At 36.6% G+C, this 21,826-nt stretch overlaps 1 protein-coding gene across 1 annotated transcript in view; it reads left to right on the top strand.

Moving 5' to 3' along the window:
- The window catches only part of LOC306846328 (ephrin type-A receptor 3-like), a 117,700-nt gene extending 96,032 nt beyond the window's left edge, over positions 1-21,668 (top strand). The window contains exons 12-17 of the mRNA XM_079379630.1: positions 10,035-10,096; positions 12,618-12,827; positions 14,253-14,402; positions 15,336-15,529; positions 17,802-17,939; positions 18,893-21,668. Coding sequence (XP_079235756.1) covers positions 10,035-10,096; positions 12,618-12,827; positions 14,253-14,402; positions 15,336-15,529; positions 17,802-17,939; positions 18,893-18,992 — 854 coding nt within the window. The 3' untranslated portion in view covers positions 18,993-21,668. The remainder of the gene's footprint in view (positions 1-10,034; positions 10,097-12,617; positions 12,828-14,252; positions 14,403-15,335; positions 15,530-17,801; positions 17,940-18,892) is intronic.
- Positions 21,669-21,826: the final 158 nt, after the last annotated feature.

The raw sequence follows: 21,826 nt of genomic DNA, 5'->3' as shown, positions 1-21,826 counted from the left end.
CTCTCCATATCTCTCATTTCCTCCTTTATGTGCCAACAATCGCCTAATCTGGAAGCATTCAATTTGGAGGAGGCTATCATCTCCTCATCGTGCTCTTTCCACCGCAAAGGATTTTCCTCTTAACGAAGTGGCTGTTATTTCGAGAAAGCATTCATTAAAACCACCGCTCCTTTGTTTAGGGGACAATGAAAGTTTAAAGTCTTGCAGAGATTCTTGTGTTAAATTACGCTAACTCTTGTGGTAGATTTAGGGTTGTGATGCAGGGAACAGTGAGTACTTGGAAAGCAGCTCAGTGCTAAGTACATCATGTGTCATTTAGTTAAAACACCATTTGGAAAATCAATAAGATTGTAAAGTTGAAGAACAGCTCCTTTTGTTCTTTTGTTCATAATTGTGCCCAAAGTGGACCATCAGGGCATCAACCTGGTCACTTTCTCTTTACTCCTATAAATTAGTTCATTGTATATCAATGCAGAATATATGGAGATATGAGTTCTGCTCTTACCACGCCGCCGAAATAAACTGCTTTAATGCGGGGTGTAAAATCAATACTCTATTTGCAATAGGGTTTCTCTCTCTATGGATGAGCTAGGATTGAGAATGGGCCTGATTTAAGCTTGTTAAGGGGTGTCACTCACTGCTGGGGTCCTGATGGGATGACTACAGGGCAGTGTTTATACACACACACTCAAGCTGGTGCACCTCCCCCCCAATACGCAATTACACAATCCGCCTCGTATCTGATGTCACAAAGCATTTTTTATAACGTACATGCTCTCTAAATGTGTGTTCACGGTGTGTGTGTGTTCACTGCTGTGTGTGTGTGTGCACGTTGGATGGGTTAAACGCAGAGCACGAATTCCGAGTATGGGTCACCATACTTGGCTGAATGTCACTTCACTAAATGTCAAATCACCTGCAACAAAGGTCTGTTTCCTTTAGTGATTATCCTACAATACCGGTTAGAAGTAAATCACAGGGGTGTTGTATTACACAGATGAGGTGTTATGTAATATCGATTACTTGAGTTTGTTGCAGGTATTCATTTTTTTTTTCCCCGAACGTGCAATACAAACATGTAGGTCAGAGGGACTCCGTTGGGAATAGATTTATCCAGCGATTTTTCCCGGTAAGTACGTATGGAGTTCAAGAGATTCTGTGCAAAATGCCTCTGACAGCAGCGTGCCTTGACAGCTTTATTTAAGTGGATATGGTTTTTAAGTCTCTGTCCTAGATATTACAACACAAGCAGACCTGGATCCATGCTTCCATTTTCACCATAGACAATGACAGCTTAATATTTATTTCTGTACTTTTGTAGTCGCATTTACATTTTACATTTATGCATATATCAGACGCACTTATTCAGAGCTAAAACAGTACAATAACATAAATGATTCATATTTGTATAATGTGTGTGCTCACGACAGAGATGGGCACTCGAGTCGCATTTTTATAGACCTCAGACTTGACTCGGACTCGACCTGAAATGACTCCAGACTTGACTCGACTTGAGGAAAAGAACTCGTGAATATTTTAAAAGCAACTTGAGTTTTTTATCCTTAAATACTTATATAACTGGCGGACCGCATCCGCACCCGGCATCCATCTGAACCGCGAGGTGTAACAGCAACACCATTTTACATGAGCGGAGCGGATCACATAAGCGCTCAGGGTCGTTTATGACAAATATCTTTCAGTGCTATATGCTCTAGTATTTTTATCTAAAGCCAAACGCGCTTTATTCAAGCCTTTTCAGCTCCGTGTGCTTTCTCTCTCTATCTATCGGATAGAACTTAAACTTTGAAACCTCTAGTTATTTTTCTTTTCTGCTCAAGATGAGAACGTTTTGATTATTGTAGCTATATTGTTTTTAGTAGATAATGCTTTTAAGGAAAATATTAAAATAGTAGCCTATTGATTTCAGGAGGAAAACCCTGAACAGTATTTTTCTGTCACTTGGCCTCGCATGTATCTAAATGTATAAATACAATACATGTAAAATGTACTTTTTTATTTTTATTTTATTTTTATTTTTTTGTCGGACCTCTGCTTGGAATAAAATATAGAGGCCGCGCCTCTTGTAACTTTAATTAAAAACCCCTGACTTATATCATAAAGAATTTATTTGTATGGTTTTGTAATATCTGTATAAGGCTATTTTCTTATGTGTCATGGTAGAATTTGATTACAGAAAAACTGTTTTGAACATGGTAATGGATTAAAACAAGTAACAGGCTGGATGTACATTAACCTTATATCTTAACACCTCTTTTTTTTTACAAAGCAGATCATAGATCATATATTGTGTCTATAGCCTATAAAACAGCTTCATAAATAGGAAGATTTCAATACATGAGGATTCTGAATGGGATTTTTTTAGACTTGGACTCGTGACCGAAGACTCGAGACTTGACTCAGACTCCAAGTTAAAGACTTGTGAACATCTCTGGCTCACGATGGAGGTGTGTTTTTAGATGTTTCTTGAAAGTAGCAAAGGATCAGAGTTCTGAAAATCATTCTATCAAGCTTTTACGAAATTGTCGTGTGTCTTTTATATTTGCGTCTATTTATTTGTTTATTTGTATATTGTTATGTTTCATTGTTATATTATTTAACGATTTTTGGGTGGGTAAGATTTTTAAGTTTTGTTTTTGAAAGAAGTCAAGTCATGCTCACCAAGGCTGCATTTATTTCAAGGCTGCATTTTCAGCTGCAATTTTCCTGTCTTAAATATCACAGGATCAATCAGTAATCATTCTAATATGCTGATTTGGTTTTCAATAAATAATTCTTATTATTATCAATATTGAAAACAGTTGTGCTGCTTAATATTTTTTGTGGCAACTATGATCAATTTTTCAGGATTCTTTGATTATAACAAAGTTCATAGAAATATAGCATTTATTTGAAATATCTTTTTTTTTATTTTGTAACAATGTATTAGTCTTTACTGTACTTTTTAATTTAAATGAATTTAATGAATTAATGAATGCATCCAAGCTGATTTCTGGAGTTAAATTAAAAAAGTAACTTTTTATAAGCTCTTGTATAACCCTTAGTGATATGATATATCACTGTAAGAAAAAAAATCCATAGAGAAGTTTACAGACATTTCCTGTAAACCTTAAACACAGCACAATTTAATGCGTAATCTAAAATACAGGGGAAGCACTTAAAAAAAATCAATAAGGACAATTCCTTCATATTAACAGAACGTTGTGTCAGACAGTTGCATTGTCTTCTGAAGAATGATTTGTAAACCTGCCTGCCTGAGCCATATTTAGTGTTCACCCTCAGGGTTTCTTCTTCACAGTATCCTTCTGTTGAATCTCTATACCTGAGGCCACACTTAGTAAGCCACCAGTGACATTAACTGCTAGTTCAGTCCCACACACACAGAGCTCATTGTAGAGCGCTGCTATTCCAGCCATGCAGGGTTCACGAAGGGTTAAACATATTTGTCTCTTTGTAGAAACAAAGCAAAAAGAGAAACCAGGTCTTGAGGGTGAAATCACAGAGATATGCCTGCCCTCTGTTCATAAGACATGTGATGCTAATGCAGGAAGCCCTCAATGAGCTCCATTGTGTGCCTATGAGATAGCGAACACCGTCTGCATCAGATGAAGCTGCTTGTGTGTGCTTGTGCTGTAACCTTTTTGTATCTCGTCAGGAAAAATTGCCATGTCAGATGTCCAGATGATCACTTGATAGTGCATGAATTAGAAATCCCCTCAAGGTTGCCAGAGATTATTGTCAATTATCTTTCAGAGTTGTTTTCTGAAGAGGTTTGACAAGGAGTGTTTTATTAGTTAAACGCCTGCTGTAATCGTGGCTGACAGGTTTTTTTTTTTTTTTTAACACTTAAACCCACATAAAATCAACACTAGATGACCTTTCAAAAAGATTTACCAGAGTGGTTTTATTATAAGACTTGAGACAAAGTTTAGTCAAGTGTTTAAGGTCCTTGCACACCGAGTCTGAAATTTTCGTATGCGTTTTTTCGTTGGTTTCATATTCGTCATCCTTCCTATCAAAATACTTGCTACGGATGTGAAAACACAGAAAAACGATTTTTTTTTATTTTTTTTTTATTTTTTTTATGACAGATAAAAGTTTCGGAGGCAGTGTGTAAACGTGATTAACACAACGCAAGGTTGTATTTATTTTTTAATGTGCGGAAATTTCGGACTCAGTATGCAAAGACCTTTAGTACGAAAATTATTTTCTTTGTAAATTCCAGCTTTTGATACCAGTTCTGTTCTGGAGGGCCCCCACATTAAGGCATGTGTGTGATCCTGTTAAATTTTATTTAGTTATATTTTTATTTTATATCAAATAACATATTAGATGAAAAAACGTAATTTAAAAAAAATTACAAATGAAAATGAACTTTCAAACTTTCAGCGAAAATGAGACATTCCATTAAATGCTAATACATTTTGATTAATCCTGTAAAATACTAACTGAAATAAATGTTTAAGCTGAAGTACTAAAAATATGTAATGCCGTTAAATCCTCACTTCTGCCTTCACAGTGTTTAACTGCACGTCCAGCTCGTGTTTTCTCTCTCTGGGCTCGGCTCTGAGGTCAGGGCCCCGGGAGGCTGCCGTAAGCTTCTCTGATCGGATCCACTGCCTCGGCCACCCGCTCTTTCAGGATCAATGCCAGTCGCCGCTTCAACTCACTTTCTGATTAAGCAGTCACACACACACACACACACACACATAGTGACATCAGATGGCCACCCATTGCCGTTCCATTCCCAGAACACAGTGTGCTGCGGTCCAGTCCCTCTCTTTCTCTTTCAGCGGCTGACAGCTACATTAGTCTGCCTCCGAAAAGTAAAAGGAATTGCATTTTTTCCCCCTCTTTTTTCAGATGAGACATGGGGCTTTAGGTTTGGGGGTGTCGTGGAAGGCATTTATCTTGGTGAGATAGTGATTTAATTTTAGGTGATGTATAACCAGTCTGTTGCTGTGGTGATGCTCGGAGGGGGGTGATCAAACCTGTTTTTCACAAACTCATAGAGACATATATATGTATATACACACACAGACCTCACGTCCCATGACTCGAGCACATATCTCTGTATTCCAGAGTGGAGGTGTCCAGAATGTAAGTCATTTATCAGCACTGACGTGGCTGTTGTTTACATGTCCCTGAGAGAGACAGGGACAACGGCCCACTACTGAGCACCAATAAACACTGACACACATTCTGAGTGCTCATATTTTTTGTGAGTAGTAACCAAGGACATTTCCAAGGTTTTTTTTTTTTTTTAGAAAATGCCAGTTTATGCATTGTTTTCATCATCATTTACTACTATACCCATATTGCATCAGTGTTATTATTGTTAATTGAAACTAAAATGTTTTGGTAGTTGTATAATAAAATAAAATAAAATATTAGATGAAAAATTTTAAATAAAAATGAAAATGAAAAACTTTCAAACTTAATTGAAAATGAGAAATTCTGTCAAATAACACATTTTGATTGTCAAATGCTAACTGAATCAAATGTTTAAGCTGAAGTACTAAAAATACTAAATAATAAATGTAAAATAATTTCTAAAATTAAAATTAAAACTATATAGAAATATTTCAATAAAAACGAATAAAATGACAAAACCACATAACATTCCTACCAATTAAAATTATTTCTGAAAATAAATATTAAAGAATTTTCAAAGTATTAATAAATACTATAATAGCATATAAATAACACTAAAATGACACTGCTTTGCATGTCAGTTTATCTTAAAAAAAATGGCTGAAGCGGAGTTCATTGAGCAATGGGTCAATAAACTCAGCTGTTTGTGTATATATATATATATATATATATATATATATATATATATATATATATATATATATATATATATACACACACACACACACACGCATGCATGCATACATACATACACTGTATATACAAACCTGATTCCAAAAAAGTTGGGACACTGTACAAATTGTGAATAAAAACAGAATGCAATGATGTGGAAGTTTCAAATTTCAATATTTTATTCAGAATACAACATAGATGACATATCAAATGTTTAAACTGAGAAAATGTATAATTGTAAGGGAAAAATAAGTTTATTTTAAATTTCATGGCATCAACACATCTCAAAAAAGTTGGGACAAGGCCATGTTTACCACTGTGTGGCATCCCCTCTTCTTTTTATAACAGTCTGCAAACGTCTGGGGACTGAGGAGACAAGTTGCTCAAGTTTAGGAATAGGAAAGTTGTCCCATTCTTGTCTAATACAGGCTTCTAGTTGCTCAACTGTCTTAGGTCTTCTTTGTCGCATCTTCCTCTTTATGATGCGCCAAATTAAATATCTGGACTGCAGGCTGGCCATTTCAGTACCCGGATCCTCCTTCTACGCAGCCGTGATTTTGTAATTGATGCAGTATGTGGTCTGGAATTGTCATGTTGGAAAATGCAAGCTCTTCCCTGAAAGAGACAATGTCTGGATGGGAGCATATGTTGTTCTAGAACTTGGATATACCTTTCAGCATTGATGGTGCCTGTCCAGATGTGTAAGCTGCCCATGCCACACGCACTCATGCAACCCCATACCATCAGAGATGCAGGCTTCTGAACTGAGCGCTGATAACAACTTGGGTTGTCCTTGTCCTCTTTAGTCCGGATGACATGGCGTCCCAATTTTCCAAAAAGAACTTCAAATTTTGATTTGTCTGACCACAGAACAGTTTTCCACTTTGCCACAGTCCATTCTAAATAAGCCTTGGCCCAGAGAAAACACCTGCGCTTCTAGATCATGTTTAGATATGGCTTATTTTTTGACCTATAGAGTTTTAGCCGGCAACGGCGAATGGCACAGTGGATTGTTTTCACCAACAATGTTTTCTGGAAGTATTCCTGAGCCCATGTTGTGATTTCCATTACAGTAGCATTCCTGTATGTGATGCAGTGCCGTCTAAGGGCCCGAAGATCACGGGCATCCAGTATGGTTTTCCGGCCTTGACCCTTACGCACAGAGATTGTTCCAGATTCTCTGAATCTTTGGATGATATTATGCACTGTAGATGATGATAACTTCAAACTCTTTGCAATTTTTCTCTGAGAAACTCCTTTCTGATATTGCTCCACTATTTTTCGCCACAGCATTGGGGGAATTGGTGATCCTCTTGCCATCTTGACTTCTGAGAGACACTGCCACTCTGAGAGGCTCTTTTTATACACAATCATGTTGCCAATTGACCTAATAAGTTGCAAATTGGTCCTCCAGCTGTTCCTTATATGTACATTTAACTTTTCCGGCCTCTTATTGCTACCTGTCCCAATTTTTTTGGAATGTGTAGCTCTCGTGAAATCCAAAATGAGCCAATATTTGGCATGACATTTCAAAATGTCTCACTTTCAACATTTGATATGTTATCTATATTCTATTGTGAACAAAATATAAGTTTATGAGATTTGTAAATTATTGCATTCCTTTTTTATTCGTAATTTGTATAGTGTCCCAACTTTTTTGGAATCGGGATTTGTATAGCACAAAAATAAAACCCTGCTCTCTACTCAATATTCCATTGCAGTTGGAAATACGTCACCATTGAAAAAGTCGGCAGCAACTTCCGGTTCTTGCAGACTTTAAAATTTTGTTCAAAAAATGCAGGTCCTCCATAGACTAATATTTGTAAAGTGCAATTTAGTGGCTTAAAAGAAAATGAACACTACATCTCTCTGGGTGCTAACATGATGGCCTGTTTCCTGCTATCTGGCTCACTGTAAGCCCACTTAGCATTCAGTGTCTGTACATGAACCTATAAGCCTCCGCTCTGGAGACCTACTTATGCTTGGCGTAGGTTCATACACAGCGATGATATGCCCCTTTAACAAGGGCAAACACGGTGTACACCACCGGAATCATACGCCCCAACTAATCAACAGGCACATTTGACACGGTCATTTTACCCCAGGGGTCACGTTTGGATTCGTTCCGTCAAATCTGCACTTAGACGTTCTGTCAAATGAAGCAAGGGTCGCTAAATTGTTGAACTCTCGGTGACCTGTGAGTGATGTATTTAGGTCAGAGGATTGAGAGGAATATGACAGAGCTTGTTAACCGAGACTCAACAAGGCACTGGAACATTTTTCTGTTTATTTCACTCTGTCGCTATATTTCAGATATTGGCTTGCAGATTATGCCCTGCGGTAGATTGGTGGTGGCAGCAGTAGTATAACTTATGCTTATTAGTGTGAGTGTGTTTGTAAGACTAAAATTCTCTTTCAAAAGCCAATGTGCTCCATTTTTGCCTAATATGTGCAGAAGGAGCTACCTTGTAATGGCCATTCATGCAGGATGCCTCCTCGTGTTCAAAATAGCTCAAAGGAATTGAACAGAAGATGCATACAGTTGTTAATATAAACAATGAATATGTTAGTCTGTATAAAAAGTGTATGCTTGTCTGACCCACAAATACATGATTGGTTAATCATGTTTTTTTTCCCATTCTTGTTCATAAATGTTTTTTTTTCCCCATTCTATGTTTTTCCCCTTTGATATAAACCAAACCAACCAGCTACAAAGTGAATCACAATATTAGAAACTTTGATTTAAAGCAAAACACATTTGAAAATCGTGTACATAACGTCTGATGAGGAATGAGGAAAAGAACTACAATCCCATGAAGCATTGCAAATGGCATAATCAAGTGAAAAATTATAGATAAATTCAACTGTTGATTTAAAGATGTTGATTGCATAGAAATAACATGTTTTAGGATTATTGAAAAATATGAATATGTACAAATGTACAAGTAGTTTGTCAGTGTAGGAAGAATCCTGCAGAATCATGGGTAATGTTGTTTTTCACCAGGAATTTTGTTATTGAAAACAATTATTTAGAAACAAAGTTGAAATAATGTGGACTGCCGGCTTCAACAAAAGCATAATCTATCAACTGACAACCTTGTACAGTAGCTCACAGTAGGTCTGTTTTCAAAATTATTGGTAAAAAGCAGTTCACCAATCAAGAAAATCAATGGAATTTTTACTTCCAGAACCTGAATGTTGCACTCATACTGTTTGGCATTAGCACATTGCTAAGCTAACGTGTTAATCTAATAGAAATAAAAAGCACCAACAACAGATATCAAACAAAAATATTGAGTGAAATATTGAGAGAACAAATGAAATGTATGTCCACAGCCACTTTTTTTTATTTTTCTTTGACTAGTTAGCTAACTGGCATTGTATATTTTGTAAAGGTATACATGGATGCTATATTAGCATTTGGCTAAAATGAGACATCTGAGAAGACAGCATAATTTTCTGACCTACATTTGGACTCTTTCTGTCAGAAATGTACTTCTTATGCTTTACGTTTTGTAATTGTTGGAAGTTAATGACCTTACACATGAAGAAAACTATGATGCTAATGTTTACATGTGTGAGTTTCTCAGGCTAACCAGTACACTGATACTTGTCTGACTTGATCATGGTTGTATTGAGAGGGCAGACGTGGTGTGCTCAGGTGACTAATACTTTTGTTTTCTCAGTTTGGGTTCTAGAGTCATTTGTAAGACAAACTAAGCGCAATGTTAGATGTTAAAGTGTCGAGATTACAGGAGATCTTCCTTTCGCTACCTGCCATCCATTACAACAGGTGCTGTGGCCTCCCATCGGCTCTCACAGACTGTCCTGCCCGCCCATCATGGCAACAAAGCTCTCTAATTGGTTCTCAGTGGATTAGCCGGGGTTAATTAACTGCTGTCTTTGATGGTGGAAGGCTCTGATGAAGGTCTGTCATGCTGAATAATGGGGCTGCCCGGGAGAGAGGCTGAGAGTGTGGCCAGGCTTTAGCCTTCTCTTTTCTCTCCTTCATTCCTGTGTTTCAGCATCTCAGCTATAAAGGATTAATGACACCATTACCATGATTTATTTCTTTGTGGATTTGTGTAGAATCATCAATCTGTTACGACATTTTATGCTTTTTTCCTTCCATCTAGGCTGATGGTAAATCTTGTGTTTTTGTCTTTTTTTTTCTCTCTTTGTGTCTACAGGCAAGCCCGTGATGATTATTACAGAGTACATGGAGAATGGATCGTTGGATACTTTCCTGAAGGTGAGGAAGGCAAAACGCCCGTGGCACAAGTCCACACCGATGTTCGCTTGCCATTTAAGATGCTGCCTTACATTTAATTACCTACAGCCAATAAACGAGCATCGCTCAAGGGTATAAGCCACGGATACCTCCCTGAAAGTCTATTACTGGAGGGAAATTAAGCATGGAATGGATGCCTGCTGGAAGTTGTGCGGATTCAGTTGCTCACTGTCCATTAGGGCTCTCGCATCTTGTCTGTTGTACAGCAAAAGTGCCAAGGTTATAATAATCTGACTTTTGCACATTTGCAATACTGAAAATTCTGTTTAGTTTCAGTACAGTTTTTGTTTAATAAAATATTCCTTTTTTGTTTTATAGTAAATGTTGGCTTAATCTGCATCACAAACTATATTGCCATCTATAGTGTGCCTACTATTTATTTTTGTTATATTGTACTTTATTTTTCGGCGAAAGTTTTTAGATTTCATTTTTTTATTAGCATTAATTTTTATGATTATATTATTTCTGCTTGCAAAAAAGTAGTCTTTTGCCTTTTTGTTTTAGTAATCAGAAATAACACTTAAGCATGTGTTCGAGTGAATGTGTTGCAAATGTGTCTAGAGACAGGAAGTGAGTAAATTAACTCTGTAGATTTATAATAAGGGTGCGCTTGCTCCACCAAGTTTCCATAACATCTCCGCCGCAATCCTCTCTAATTTATTACCGCCTTTGTCACCCAGCGGATCGGGGCATGAAGTTTTATTACACGCAGCACAGATACGTTTTCCTTTAAGTCAGGACTCTTTTTAATTGCCTACACTTTGAGAAAATGAAAATGAAATCTAACACCCCCATCCCTAAAAAAGGGCCTGTCTGAGACTTTCGATCTTTCTGCAGCGTACATAATGAATCCCATAAATACCCCCTTAGCCCACATAAAAAGCTAATATAATTATGGGGTCAGTTTTATGGCTAATAGCTCATAGTTCGGCCACCCAGCTACATGTGTTTAATTAGAAGACAGATCAGTTAAGCATCACTTACTAGTACAAAAACAAATAATTTCTCTCTGTCTCTATTTTTGTCTCTCTCTGCTCTTCCTGTAAGTAGTGTGGCTTCTGACACTAGATTGATAACAACCAGTTGATCAGCCCAGACGATCAATCAGCGGCCACATTTCACAAAACACAGCGTAATTAACTTACCCACATTATGATGCATGAAATACTATACGAGCGCATGTTTCAGATTGATATTGCTCGGAGGGACAAAAGTGGCGTTTTAACCAGATTAGTGTACTGCCCAGATATGGAGATTAAGACATTGGGCTAATTGCTCATTGCGAAGATTGTTTTAGAGGCCAAACGGATGTCTCTTTTGTTTAGTTAACAGAAGCACCAAATCCAGATGGTTTTACATTAATAAAGGCCTGTAAACATTATGGCAATTATGGCAGAAAGAGCTTTAAAACCAGAGGTCAGAGTCTTTTGCATAATGAATCAGAACTCAGGGCAAAACCATTGGAACTGTGAAAATGGAGTTTTTGAAAAATGCATGAAAGTCTGAATAATGTAATTAAAAAAAATTTAACAGAAAAAAAGCCTTCAAATATTACAGAGCAAGTGTCACCTACCAACAACCTTTATATTATTTAATATAAATAATTTTCTGCATAATGCAATGTAAAAATCTCAACAGCAATGTATAGCGAATTGACTATATTAAAACATGATTTAATCATTATTATTTGTATTATTACTAAATAAATATATACATATATATGCTGTTAAATGATTAATCGTGACTAATCGCATCCAAAAGTTTTTGTTTACATAATATACAGTATGTGTGTGTACTGTGTATATTTATTATGTATATATAAATACGCATGCATGTATATATTTAAGAAAAATTATATTTATATATATATACTGTGTGTGTATTTATATATACATAATAAATATACACAGTACACGCATATATTACATAAACTTTTATTTTGGATGTGATTAATTGCGATTAATTGTTTGATCACTCGTTCAGCACTAATATATATGTATATATGTACATATGTATGTATGTATACACACACGCACTCACACACAATTTAACATTAAAAATCCTTAATAAAAATGTTGGCAACACTTGAATTGTTACACGTTACATGTACTATTATAATAACAAGAAATTATGCATACATGCAAGTAACCCTAATCCTAACCATATAGTAAGTACATGTAGTTAATTAATATTACTCAGTACTTAAATTTATAATTGTACTGTAACAAGTACACCTTAAAATAAAGTGTAACCAAAATGTTCTATATTGCTAGTTCATGATATCTGATATTATATATTACATAAGTTGCCTCTGCATATTAAATTAGCCAATAAAAAGAAAATAAGGGTTCCAGTTATAACCAGTTTTACATCCTGCTGCCACAAGATAACATTTTTAAGCAATTCAAACCTTTGTTTTTAACTGTGTACACCACCTGTACAATCTATCAAAAATAACAGATGCCTTCTCTTTCTCTTGCAGAAACACGATGGGCAGTTCACGGTCATTCAGCTGGTGGGGATGATGCGTGGAATCGCTTCAGGAATGAAGTATCTGTCTGACATAAGCTACGTCCACCGTGACCTGGCGGCACGCAACATCCTGGTGAACAGCAACCTGGTGTGCAAAGTGTCCGACTTCGGTCTGTCCAGAGTGCTGGAGGACGACCCTGAAGCTGCATACACCACACGGGTAAAGCACCTTTCCACCCTGAAGGTTGTATTAGATCCTAGAGTCTTCATCAATTTTACAGAAATAGAGAATGAAGGAATAACTAAACGGATTAAAAATGAAGGCTGTTTTTTGTTGTTGTTGTTGTTTTGTAACATCTTGTTTGCAGTATAAATTTGAGTCCCACTTCAGTTGTTTATTTAATGGTTTTTCAGAGCTAGCTTTCATCATTGTCTTTGCTTAATACAGTAAATCTGACTCATTCCATGAGTCCTCAGTTGAGAAATAATGATTGAAATGTCTCTGATCTTCTTGAAAATATCTCTAATGTCTTTTGAAAGTGTTTGATTGTGTGAAAGAACTTCACAAAGACACAGAAAGAAAGAGACAGGGGAGGGATGTTTGAGAAGCGAGCTGGCTTTCTCAGGGGTCAGTTTCTCTGTCAACCCAGCATGTATTAATTACATCCGTTTCTGACAGGACAACCGCCTCCAAACATCCTACACTCGTTCCTCTCTTTCCTTCTCAGCTCGGTAATTGGTGAGCACCCTGTGGATGCGTATAAAGGCCAAGGGCAAGAAAGAGGCATATGCGTGTGTGTGTGTAGCCGTCGGTGTCCACTCGAGTGGACAAAGCATAAACTCAGCAGGCGACTCTGTTGTCACGTGCAACAGGGGAGAAAAGTGGTCATACAACCCCGAACAGACCCCCTCAGATTGTTTTATGATGTCCGTGTGTGCGCATCTGAGGCAAAATGTGTGTTTCACACAGAGAGGAACTCTTAAAATTTAAGTGGCTCTGACATTCAGCGCCCTGTGCCCCCTTGCTTCAAGTGCTAAAATCATGAAGAGACAAAACCCTCCAGGCCACGCGAGGCAGCCGTTTATGTGCCGTGACTTTATATAATTAAAAAATTGTAAAGATTGCTTTTTGAAATTCTCTTTAAATGATTTTACCCCATGGGCCCCGCTGCCATTCTTTGGCACTCTCGTCACGTATGTCTATACAGAGTACAGCCGGTTTGTCTTTTGCTTGACTTTGACTGTAGAGATTAACTACAAACCATTGCAGCTATTTAAAAAGACATTAGGGAAATACTGACAACGCCATAGTGTTGGAATACGAAAAGACAAATATTGTCTCTATTCTGCTGTTTGTTTATGGGTGTTTCTTTAACTTTTAGAAGACAAACTCTATTGAAACACACTTTTCACACTTCCGTCAGTTTTATTAGTCTAACAATGTCCAACAGTGGAAATTACATGGAAATGGAAATTACACCAGAATATATATTTGTGTTTAATACTATTTTGTGATGGAAATCACAATGATGGAAATTTTAACATTTTCAATGTGGCCTTTATATGCTGTAACAAAAAAATAAATCAGTCCACCAAAGTGCTTGAAGTGGTAAAAAATAAAACCTCTTGTTTTTGTCTTATTTAGGGTGGAAAGATTCCCATTCGATGGACGGCCCCTGAGGCTATAGCGTACAGGAAGTTCACCTCAGCAAGTGACATTTGGAGTTATGGCATTGTCATGTGGGAGGTGATCTCATATGGAGAGCGGCCTTATTGGGAGATGTCTAATCAAGACGTAAGTGTCCTTGAGAAACTGGAAACACACTTGTTCTCATGTGTATTGTTTAAATTGAAATCTGCTCTACTAATATCTAATATCTCCGCTAATATCATTTCCACTGAAGCCTCTCGGGGGGGCTGAGGCTCTGAGCAGTGTGCCCTTGCAAATGTTCAGAGAATAACATCTTCCTGCGGTGATGTCTGTATAGCAAGCGCTCGAATGACAATGGTTTAGGAGCGTCATAAACTAGAACTGTCCAGCTGCTCCTGTCTTTAATACAAGCCAGTTAAACACACTTCATCCCTCACTGCTGGATTATGCTAACGCTCTCTGACTTCTCCCTTTATTACCATCAGAGGAAATGTCAAAGAAATCTTGAAGACCTTCAGGGCACCTCAGATAATTATCTAAATCTTCAGTGCTCATTTTGAAACAAAGAAATGAATGTTAGAATGTTTCCTGTCTAAAAGAAATAGTTCCTTTGATTTAAGAACTGGAAGTGGCAGAGCACAGGAGCTGTTTTAACCATAGCAATGAATTATAGCCATATAGAAGATGTTTAAAACATTGAGTTGAGTTATAGTCTGGTATGTTATGGAAATGTAAAAGTGATGTTACTTGCATGAATATACCATGGTAACCATAGTTTTTACCATATTAGAATTCCAGGGGCTTGATGTTAACTGTTAATACTGTCTTCAAAGGATAAAAAAATCTAACAAAAGGTCAGAAAGATTCAGAAAACTGTTTGGAGATCCAATATTAATGCTTTTTTTTTAGCTGCAATAACAAAATTAGCAACGACATCGAAAAGAAAGTAACCTTAATAAAGTTACAGCTACTAAAGTAGCTATCTGGGAAAATCAAATAGAAATATGTCCTTAAATACACATTTGCACATGCACATTGTATCGTACAGTATTTTTAATGCATATCTTTGTCTTCCAGGTGATTAAAGCTATAGATGAGGGTTACAGGCTGCCCGCTCCGATGGACTGTCCTGTTGTCCTCCACCAGCTGATGCTGGACTGCTGGGAGAAGAGCAGAAGCGAACGGCCCAAATTCGGGCAGATCGTCAACACTCTTGACAAGCTGATCCGCAACCCCAACAGTCTGAAAGAGCTCGCCAACAGCTCAGTCTGGTGAGAAACTCATATAAACCCTCACTTCATTCAAATTGATATTGATATGATCAATACAGCTGATATTTGTGCATACACATGATTTTTAATCCTGCATTAAGGTCACTTTTTGACCCTGCATTAGGTAATGTTCACGCTGCAATAAATCAAGTTAAATCCTGTTTCCTGTAAAAATATCTGAACATCCTTGAAACAAGATAAATTAAAGATAAGTTCATATACACTACAATTCAAACATTTAAGGTCAGTACAATTTTTATTTATTTAATTAAAAATGTATTTATTTTATTTTGCAAAGAAATTAATACTTTTGTTCAGCAATGATGCATTAAATTGATCAAAAGTGACAAAGACATTTATAATGTTGCAAAAGATTTCTGTTTTAGACATATGCTGTTCTTTTGATCTTTCTATTCTGAAAAAAAGAATAGAAATTCATTTTAGAATGATTTCTGAAGGATCATGTGACTCTGACGACTAAAGTAATGGCTGCTGAAAATTCGGTCATGGTGCTTCAGTGGTTCTTCAGCGGTTCTTCACCGGTTCTTTGGAGTGATTAAGGTGCTATATAGCACCACTGCCGTACAAAGAACCCGTTAAGCCCCTTTAAAGGTTCTTTACGAGCCAAAGAACCACTATTGGTGCTGTTTAGCACCATTTTTTTGGGAAGAAATATAATAAAAAACCAATGCAATGGTTCTACATAGCACCATTTGACAAAGTTGCTGTATAGCACCCTTAAAGATATGGTACTATATAGCACCAAAAGTGGTTCCCCTATGATTACGAGCCAAGAACCACTTTTAGTGCTATACAGCACCGAGTGTTGATGAGCAAAAAAACAAACAAAAAAAAAACGTACAGACCCCAAACTTTTGAAAGTTAGTGTATCTTAACATCCTTAAAACAAGCTACATTTAAGATAAGTTAATACATATTTACTAACGAAGGCTCATTTTTAGAAATTATTCCTTTTTCTTACCCCATTGGGGATGAAATTGGTAAATTCTCACCAATGGGATGAAAATGCATTATTATTTAAATTAATTCAAGTGTCTTGAGGGAGGTTATGACGAATTGTGTTGGCAAACATGTTAAATTGTTGAAAAGACACTCAAACATGTAACATCCTCTTTCCAAGACTTGCAAATTAGAAAACTACCCCAAGGCTTTCCTCATGTAGAGTGTGTACAAATAGTATGTTCAGTGTAAAGCATGGATCAAGATAACCCAAGATTATGCTAACTCAGGATTAACGATTTCAATTGTAAAAAACCTGATAATGTGATGGAAATATGAAACAGGAAGGACAACACCAGTTTAAACCAAATGATTGTCTCTTTTAAAGTGATGTACAGATAAAACATTTAAAAGCCACAAAAACAAATCCCTAACAGCTCAAATAAATCCAGAGAAAATCCAATCCAGCTTTTCGGTGTCTGCCCCATGAACTCTCAAATCCTTCATTTTATGTGAAACAACAAGCAGATAAATTCCATATTGTCTAATATAACCAAACCTAGTGTCACTGATCCTTTTCCAGCAGACATCCATCTCGTAGCTTTGTAAAAAGACATAGTTGTATAGCTAGCCTGAACCCCCATTGTAAAACCTGACATGAGACAGAGCGCAGACTCTCCTTCCACCTGCGGTTTATCAGGAGCGCTGGAGACGGAGAGGCAGAGTTCACATTACAGCCGTAAAGCCAGTGACTCAGAGCCCTTCGTGAGATATACGCTTCCTCAAGCCCATCACAGTCTCTCTGATTACAGCCCAACCTGCCAGTCATTTTATCCCTCTGTGTCCAAAGAGGACAAAGAAGAACGAGGGCGTTAAATACATCCCAGGTCTGAGATTGAATTGACCCCCGATTTTCACTCAAACGCTGCTGTCACTCATCTGTCATGAAGAACGGAAAGGCAACAAAATAGGTTTTAACCTCAACTGCAACTCCTGAACTTTTATCCTCTCCTCATGAAATTGCTTAAGATATCGGCTCTCGGAAGAAACTGCTGTATACCCTAGTAGAAAGTTCTTGGATCAGCTTGCTTTGTTGGTTCGGGAAAAAGGCTATCATTAAACTATCATAAAATGAGAAACAAGTGACAGTTTGATTAGATATTATTTACTGTAGGCCTGAAGCTGAAGCCTTAATACTATATCCTGCATCTCTGAAGATGATTTATAATGCAAGACCAGTTTTCCAGCTCAGTTCTCAATGCTTTAGCAATGAACCCAACCCCAATTGATACAAATTAAATTTCCTTTTCAGGGAAGACCCCACCACCCCAGAGTTCAGTGTGAGTACGGTGGATGAATGGCTGGATGCTATCAATATGGGCCAGTACAAAGACAACTTTGCCAGCGCAGGCTACGTTTCTCTAGATTCCGTACTATACATCAGCTTGTGGTAAGTTTGTATACCAATATAAATACACTTACTGTATACTTGTGAACCCAAAAGTGGTGTATAAACACACATAAACACACATTTTGGCAAGTAGGAAGACCCTATTTTTATTTAATTTTATTTAAAAAAATAATGTAATTACTTTTATTTTTAAGACTGGGGCTCTTAAAAATAAAAGTATCTCAGGAATAAACGGCATTCATTAAAATATTTTTTTTTTTACTGTATTTTTGATCAATAAATGCAGCCTCTGTGAGCATAAGAGTGTATGATGTTTAAAACCAACCCCAAACTTCTGAACTGCAGTGCAGGTTTTTTATAGTAAACTAAAATAAAACCATTTAAAAAAATAATTCCTTGAAATAAAATAAATGTTAACAGAAATAAAATATCAAAAAGCTTTCATTTTCGTAGTTTATATTGATATTCTAAAATAAACTAAAACCAAAACTGAAATAAAAAAATTAAATAAAAAAATATATAGACATTTATAAACAAAAACGAGTAAAAAATGAAAAAATTATAAAAACAGAAAATATTTTTTTATATATATATATATATATATATATATATAATCTCATTGACAGTAAAATAACACTGCAAGTCTCAGTGCTCTAACCAGTATAGACATGATCATGATTTTTTTAGGATTTCTCTGTTATTCAGAATTCATATTTTTGTCCCAATCAGCTGCAGTTAGTGGGAAACTGTCACTTGGTTTGTATTTTTATAATGTAGTGCTGGGTAGCTCCACCCACAAAGAAATCTCTTTGGTTCAAAACTCATGCTCCACTTTGCAGTATATTACACATCAATCATCAAAACAAATGAAATGATACTACACTTAAACATATTGTTTAATCATTGTTTCTACTGTATAACCAAAGAACTATTAAACTGAATCCAAAATTAAACGATTTCCTGAACCTTTTTTTCTATCCCTTCTTCCTCAGCGAGTTAAGCAAGATGAGCGTGACTCTGGTCGGGCACCAAAAGAAGATTCTTTCGGGCGTCCAGAGTTTGCACGCACAGGGGACACACGTGCAAGTATAACAAGCCTTCAAGAGCGTACAGACTGAGAGAGTTACCAACTGCTCCCACCACAGTTCCTATCAGCAGCTTCACCCTACAGTTCGCACCCTGGATGTTTCCGCAAACGACCCTTTTGTCAGCACTCTGGCTTCCGTACATGCACGCCCGGGCTTCCTACAGGCAGAGGAACACACCGAGACCGATCTACAATCACTTGACAAGGCCACAGCAAATCAGATATGAAGTATGGTTATTAAACAAAAAAGGAACAATGACAAATTAGGGAGAATTCACAGCTTGTGTTTTACAGTTTCTACATTTGCATTTCATATTTGATGTTTTGCATATCAGAGGTCGGACTGTTATTCTTAAAATGAGGGTTGTTGTTTTGTTTTTCTCACATCCGTGTTTGGGATATCAGTCTGTCCTTCTACATCACTTATAAGCCACAATAAAATATCAGATGTTTATAGTATATTTATTTTGTCATAATTGAGGCAGCGTTTGAGCACAGATGGATTCAAGTCCCAGTATTCAGACGAAAAGGTGACAGAGGTTTGTGTTCCACAAGCAAAGATGGACAAAGATGAAAGCCGTGCCTTGCACAGGACGACAAGATAAGCTGAGAAATAATTGCTCTTCACTCATCGCCATGTTACAAGCATTTGAATAAGAAACCGTATGACTTCTCAAACACACTTCCAGAAAATAGAAATGTGATTTCTGTCCATTCGCTGCACAGATATGCCAACGTGTTGTACCACTGCAAGGTTTGTGTCATTACGAAGTTCGCATCATCTTTACGTTTACACTCGTAGTGCGTGACGACTATTGTACTATAGTGTATAAAATGTACAGTGTTGATTTAAAAAAAAGAAGACAAAAACGAAAAACTAGAATGTTTGTAATGATGTACTTTTATTTAGTATGAAAAGGAGGAAGTGGCCGTTATCAGCGTCGTTTGCCGATGTGCGATAATAACTCATCTCTGGAATGTAGCATGGATCCTAAGCTTCATTTTTGATTGACAGGTGACAGTGACTGCAGTTTTTTCACTCAAGTGGTGCCCTTAGCTGCTTGACTTTAGATGCCTTATTAACTGTGCAGTTCTCTCTCTTTTTCTCATCCTCCCCTTAGAAACGATATCATGAAGTTTAATGTATATAGTATTTATCATTGCGTCACTGAGAAGCTGGAGCTCGATATTAAAGCCAGGCTTGACGTGTTTTAGTCTGCTGTTTGTGGAAACGAGTTTGATCCGTGTGGAACAGGGACGGAGACTCTATTGGGCCGCACTAAATTCCTCATGCTAACTTTACCGAGACTGATTTGCTGCACTGTATATTTTTGTACTAGTGAGGTTGTTCTGTAAAGTAGAAGTCTACTCGTTTTATTTAAATATATATGAGACATAAATACAGGAACGGATGGAAATGAGAGATAATCATACTTCAAATCATGATTTCCTGACGTCATTTCACATTTTGATTTCTTTTGTCATTGATTGTTTCGATGCTTCAGCACAACACTGTAACTAATCACAAAAACTTGCTCGGAATCTGTAGGAGTTTTTTTTTCCACATTCTGCAGAACTTTGCTGAAAGGATTTGAATATGCTGAAATGTCTTTATTCAAAACTCATTTAAATTAGAATTATAATGAGTAAAAATATATAAATGAATACAATTTCAGAATTATGTAGATTCCACAGATTCTGTGTAAGTTTAACTAAGCACACATAACCACACTTCCTTTTGTCAATTTTTAAGGAAAATCCATCATCATCTATTAGATATTATGTATAACTGGATACTTTTCATAAAAGGTGAAAATCCTGAAAATTACATCTCAAACCATGTTTAAAATGGTCACATATTTAGTTCCCCAAATTAAAATGGCATAAATAACAATACATTTAAAAATATATAAATGATACTGATAAATGCAAGGATCACTATTGCACTTTTCTTTAGTTTTTTTTTTCCATGCATATTTTAACGAGAGAGAAGAAAAACTCTTCCTTAAACAAGTGATTATGCATTTAAATGAATTCATTTGTTCTATCCTGCGATTGTTAATGAAGCTTATACACTAAATCTCAGATTTCAATATGTAAAGTAATTGCAGAAGGCCAGAAACTCATCCATTTTTATGCTCATTTTTCAATCCAAAATTAAATCCATTCAGCTCCATCTCCAGGGAGGCAATATACTGATGTAGCAAAATTGGCTGCAGAAAATTGCATTGAAATAAAAACATGATGATGATAGTGTTGGTGATGATAATGGCAATATTAATGACCATTAATAAAACATAAGCTCCAGTTTTTACTACTGCAACATAAAACTTCCAGTTTTGCAAATACTGCTAAGTAAAGAATTCTATCTATATATCTGTTCACCAAATGATTCAAAGCAGGTGGTTGTGTGACTAAACGGTGTTAGTGACAGAATGTTGTTAATATGATATAAGATGAATCTTGCTTATAAATTGTCTATCGAGTTGTTGTCTTTTGTTCTGCCCCGGCTCTGTACATGTGTTTGGGCTGATCCTTTGTGAATGATCTCTGTTCTTTTGTAAGCTATGTGCCCATCTCTCCACACACTGCAGGTCTCTATGAGCTCGCAAAAAAGGGTGTACGCTTTGAGATTCTTCATGTCGCTGTAATAAATGCTAATATTTTTAATTTCTCACCTGAAGCTTTGGCATCTCTTTTCCTTCTTTTCTAAATGCACTTATGGTTCTTTATCAAATACACACACACACACACACATACACAAAAAGCCTGAAAAAAATAGTGTAGAAACAATTTTTCAGATTTTGTGACGCACGGGATTTCGTAAATAACCGAATAG

The sequence above is a fragment of the Barbus barbus genome (genome assembly GCF_936440315.1).
Source record: "Barbus barbus genome assembly, chromosome: 26".
In the NCBI taxonomy this organism is placed as follows: domain Eukaryota; kingdom Metazoa; phylum Chordata; class Actinopteri; order Cypriniformes; family Cyprinidae; genus Barbus; species Barbus barbus.
Note: the sequence above shows the minus strand (reverse complement) of the source record. Positions and strands in the feature narration are given on the sequence as shown.